This window comes from Vollenhovia emeryi, unplaced genomic scaffold (genome assembly GCF_000949405.1).
Source record: "Vollenhovia emeryi isolate VEMERY1.0 unplaced genomic scaffold, V.emery_V1.0 DF940398.1, whole genome shotgun sequence".
Classification (NCBI taxonomy): Eukaryota; Metazoa; Arthropoda; class Insecta; order Hymenoptera; family Formicidae; genus Vollenhovia; species Vollenhovia emeryi.
Genome location: NW_011965968.1, coordinates 19,007 through 24,545, shown reverse-complemented (window position 1 = coordinate 24,545; position 5,539 = coordinate 19,007). Strand labels below are relative to the sequence as shown.

Sequence of the window (5,539 nt, the reverse complement as noted above, 5' to 3'; positions counted from 1 at the left end):
GTCATTGGCTGATCGGCTGAAATAAACTATTTGATACGCGCATCAAATGATCGGTGCAAACTAAGCTATAAGGTTTTAGATCAATTGCAGTATATAAAAATCATTAAAAAACAAAGTGTAGGGAAAAGTAGGGATTTTTTATCTGGTAGGTAGGGACAAGATCTTTTAGATTAGTGGCAACACTGCTCATTGATCACGTGATCTCACGATCCTCTCACGTAACTCTCATCGGCCGGCGAGACCCGACAGACACACTCACCCTTGCCGGACATCTCACTCCCCAAGTTCCCCGGGGAGTATGCCGCATGGCCTGCCTTTCGAGATCTCTTCTCAAGTCTGATCATCTCGAACGAGCAGCTCACAAACGTGGAGAGACTTCATTATCTCCGCTCGGCGCTCATATACACAGTGACATTCATCGATCATGTGATACCACGGCTCTCTCACGTGTCATCTCACCATGTCGGACGATCATAAAACGGGCAAGGCGGACCGCCCGGTAACTCAGCAACTGGAACTGCGGCCGGGAGATCGCTTATCCTCGAGGACGGCGTCTCCGGTTCGGCTCTCCACGGAACTCGCCCTGAAGGTGCAGACGCAGCTGGGTCGGATCTCTACTCTCAAGGCCATCGCAGAAATTCTCCCGGAGTCCCTTGCAGAGATTTCTATTGAAGAGGTAAATCAGCTCTGGCGTCAAATTGAGGAGACGCACAAGGCGTTTCTCAAGGAACACACCTACTTCGAGGTCTCATGGCCCTCTGCGCTCACTCATCACGAGCATTTCTCGGGGAACGCTCATCAGGAGAAAATGCTGTGCCACATGCAAGCGCGACGCATCATCGGCGTACTCCGCCACTCACTGACAGCTTCGTCCGCTCAATCAACCTGTGGCTCGTTGGTCACGACCGCAAATTGAAGAGACGGTGCAGTCGTCGAGACCAGCTCACACGTCCGCTCATCCTGCTCAACTCTACTCGCCACAGCCGTGGCAGCTCATCCACCACTCATCGCTCAGCGCGTCTACTCATTGACGCAGGATCTGAACTCACCTTCGTCACGGAGAATCTCATTCGGCAGCTCAACATCCCTCGTCACTACTCAAGTATTGTCGTCACTGGAATTGCAGGCAAGGAGTGTACTCGGACACGAGGAGTCGTGTCACTCACGCTACGCTCGACACCTTCCAACTCAACTGCCACAATTCAAGCTCATGTCCTCCGGACAGTTACGTCAATCTTACCACATTTCGAAGCAGAACCGGAAGAATGGCCGCATCTCAGAAACTTGGCATTTGCCGATCCAGACTGTCTCATCCCGCGGCCTGTTGACATCCTCATCGGCGCAGACGCTTACAGGCAAATCATCAAGCCCAATATCATCAGGCATTCTCCACTCATGCCGATAGCGCAACTCCCCATTTTCGGATGGCTCGTTCTTGGATCAGTCAATAGAGAAGCAACACGCACATCAACGCATCATGCTGCTACTCAATTCAACGAGGATGCTCGTAATGAGTTACTGACGAAATTTTGGAATCAAGAGGAGGTGCCTACTCACGATGTCACTCAGCTCACTCCTAACGAGCAAAGGTGCGAGAAGCACTTAAATACTACACACTCTCGTGATTCTTCAGAGAGGTACATCGTCAGGATTCTACTCAATTCACCAGACGATCTTTTGGGTGATTCTTACAACGTCGCTCATCAATGTCTGAAGGGATTACGCAGACGATTCTCAAGGGATGTGAATTATCAATGTCTCTATCAACAATTCATGATTGATTACGAGACACTCAACCACGTGACGAAGGCATCATCCATCTCCAGTCATCGCTCACATTTTCACCTGACACATCACGGTGTTCTCAAGCCGGACAGTATTACAACAAAACTGAGGGTAGCTTTTAATGGCTCTAGCGCATCCACATCAGGCTACTCGGACAACGACTTCATGTACACTGGAGCAAAGTTACATCTGAACATCTCAGAGGTTCTACCATGGATACGTAGACATCGTCACATGTTCGCTACGGACATCACCAAAATGGACAGACCGATTCAGATTCACAAGGATGACTGGGAGTTACAGCGGATACTCTGGATGGACAATCAGCTCAATGAGGTGCCATATCATTCAACAACGGTCACTGACGGGACGAAGGTCGCACCATTCTCAGCCGGACGGACCTTGTTACAATTAGCAGAAGATGAAGGACATAGTTTCCCACTAGCTGTGCCATCCATCACTCATGACAGGTATGTCGATGACATATTTGATGGTGCAGATACAATACAACAATTGCAGGAGGTCGCACATCAACTAAAGGGCCTTTGCATGGCGGGCGGCTTCCCACTGGCAAAATGGCATGCAACTCATCTCGACATACTCAAGACTGTCACCGACAGCGAAGACCAAGGCTCACAAATCACCTTCGACGATTGCGCAACCAAGATACTCGGACTCAAATGGCTCCCTCAAGAAGATACTTTTGCATTCTCAACCCGAAGCTCACGCTCGGAAGACAGACTCACAAAACGCCTCGTCTTATCTGAAGTGACTCAGATACTCGATCCACTTGGTTTTGCATCACCTGGCGTGATCAAGGCCAAAATTCTCTTGCAGGAGCTGTGGCTGCACAAGCTCCAATGGGATGATCCACTGCCATCCCAGCTCTCAGCCCGGTGGCTCATCATCAGAGAAGAACTCACAAGCTTGGCCAAGCTCTCAATACCACGGTGGCTCAACACGTGGAGCGACTCGCAAGTGGAACTTCATGGATCTATGATGCTTTTCAATTGGCAATGGCTGCAGTCATATACATATCCGTTCACGACTCAAACGGCGCCACGTTCTCACTTGTGTGCTCCAAGACTAAGGTAGCACCTCTCAAGCGGCTCTCAATCCCGCGACTAAAACTCACGGCTGCTCTACTGCACTCTCGACTCATGCAATACGTCAAAGCCACTTTGAACATGGACGTAACGGCAACTCACATGTGGACGGAATCTCTAGCGACACTTTCATGGATCACCTCTGTGAAAGGTTCATGGATCAGATCTCATGCATCACGCTGGAAGGATTTTGTCAGAAACAGGGTGGCTCGAATTGAAGAACTCACTCCAGCTGCTCACTGGAGATACATACCTGGAACTTCCAATCCGGCTGATTGCGCATCACGAGGCCTCCTGACTGCTCAACTTCCAAGTCAATCACTTAGGTGGACGGGACCACCATGGATACTCAACCCAGACTCATGGCCGTCGCAACCTGCACTCTCTGAAGAATTGAGTGCAACAGAAGCTCGCCCAGGCGTTTCGCTATTGACGGTTACGCCAAGGACTGAATACCAATGGGAACTCATCTACAGATACTCAAACCTCACTAAACTATTGAGGATTACAGCTCTCTGTTTCAGATTCGTCTCACGGTTGAGGAAAGTCCACGACTCATTGCCTGTCAGACTCATCTCTCCAGAGACCTTGAAGAAAGCGAGGCTCTTCTGGATTCAGGCAACTCAAGCAACGTAATTCTCGCACGAGCTCAAGGCATTACAGGCAGACTCACCGTTGGCAAAGGCGCACGCATTCAACAGATTGACTGCGTACATCGACGCTCAAGGAGTCATTCGCGTTGGCGGACGACTCGCTCACGCAGCTCTCTCACTCGATGCGACACATCCTGTAATATTGCCTCGTCACTCTCAGCTGTCGTCATTGATCATCGCTCACGCTCATCAACGGACTCTACATGGAGGCACGCAGCTCACGCTGTCACACATCCGACAACAATACTGGATTCTCGGCGGGAGGGCTCCTGTCAAATCTCACATTCTGCGGTGTGTCACGTGTGCTCGGCTGAGGGGGATCCGTGCTCATCAATTGATGGGCCAACTACCTCTCTCTCGGGTTACGCAGGCACGACCGTTCACTCATACAGGTGTGGACTACGCAGGGCCACTCACCGTCAAAACATGAAAAGGAAGAGGTGCCAAGACCGCTAAAGACTGGACTTACGTTTTTGTCTGCTTCTCAACTTCAGCAGTACACCTCGGGGCGGTTAGTGATTACTCATCCGAAGGGTTCATTGCCGCCTATCGACGCTTCTCATCCAGACGCGGCATCGCTCACACCTTACAATCAGACTGCGGCACCAATTTCATCGGCGCGGATACGGCTCTCAAACGGCTCTTTACCCAGAGCACTCAAGACCATCAGCGAGTTTCTCACCTGCTCTCGCAAGACAACACCCGATCGGAGTTCAATCCCCTAGCGACACTTCACATGGGAGGAAAATGGGAGGCCGTCGTAAAATCAAAGGTACCATCTACGGCGCACTATTGGAGAAAGCGTACTCACCTTCGAGGAACTCACCACATTGCTCACTCAAATTGAGGCAATTCTCAACTCGCGACATCTCTAATCATTGAGTGACGACTCAGAAGACATCTCAGCACTCACGCCAGGCCACCTCCTCGTAGGAAGTCCGCTCACCACCATACCAGAGCCATCACTCACCGACCTGGCAATCTCAAGACTCTCACGATAGCAACTCATCCAGCAAAAGGCACAACATTTTTGGACACAATGGTCAGCGCATTACCGACAACGTCAACAGGTCATCTCAAGGTGGCATCACAGGAACAACGAGATCAAGATCGGATCATTGGTGCTCATCACAGACGAGCGGCTACCACCATGCAAATTAGCCCGGATATCAGCCCTACATCCTAGGAAGGATGGACTCGTGCGGGTGGTGACTTTGAATACAGCCACTGCCACACTCATCCGACCAGTGATCAAGCTCTCCGTCCTGCCAAACTCATCTTAAGATCAGGGATCATCAACAACGTTGCTGATGGCGGGCGGAATGTTCGAGATTAATTTGAATCTCGTTTATTTCATCCCCGGCGTGATGGCAGCATCAGCCGGGTCAGATCGTGCAGCGCCGCATGAGCGCTGCCCGCGCATGCCCGATCGCGACGCGAGGCGACCGCGCGACTTCACGTACTTTTCCGGCGCTCTTTGGCTCATAGCGACCGTACGTAGTACACGCGTCTTGAAGTGCGGATAGTTATCAAGTGCTCTTTTGTGGACTTTCTCATTTTCTCATCGAAGAATAGACTCAGTGCGGACACGTAGTGAACCCTCAGTTGTGCGACTCATTCAGGACATTTAGATACAGCATCAACGGCAGCTCAAGATCACCAAGCAGCGCACGCCGGCGTCGCGTGGACACGGCTCACGGGCATCCACATTCACGAGGCCGGCTATCGATTAATATAATCGACCCGTGCAAGTGACTAAGAGACTGATCATCCCCGTTTAATCATAGACTGCTCAAACTGTAAGCTTTTTACATTTATTAAACAGACCACGGTATTTTACTCAACACGAACTGAGTTACGATCACGTGATTTGCCACCCTGTAACGCATGCATCCGTTCCCCGAGTCTCTCGCCGCAAAGTCCTCTCAGCCCTGCTTCCAACCGCAGCGGTCCAGCGAGCTCTCCTAACGAGAATCGCGAACACATGATGGGTGC

General features: G+C 50.9%; 1 protein-coding gene across 1 annotated transcript; it reads left to right on the top strand.

Moving 5' to 3' along the window:
- Positions 1–460: 460 nt before the first annotated feature.
- LOC105556055 lies at positions 461–2,880 on the top strand. The gene is made up of 2 exons (XM_012003123.1): positions 461–894; positions 984–2,880. Exons 1-2 carry the CDS (start codon positions 461–463, stop codon positions 2,878–2,880), a joined length of 2,331 nt encoding a protein of 776 aa, XP_011858513.1.
- The last annotated feature ends 2,659 nt before the right edge of the window (positions 2,881–5,539 follow it).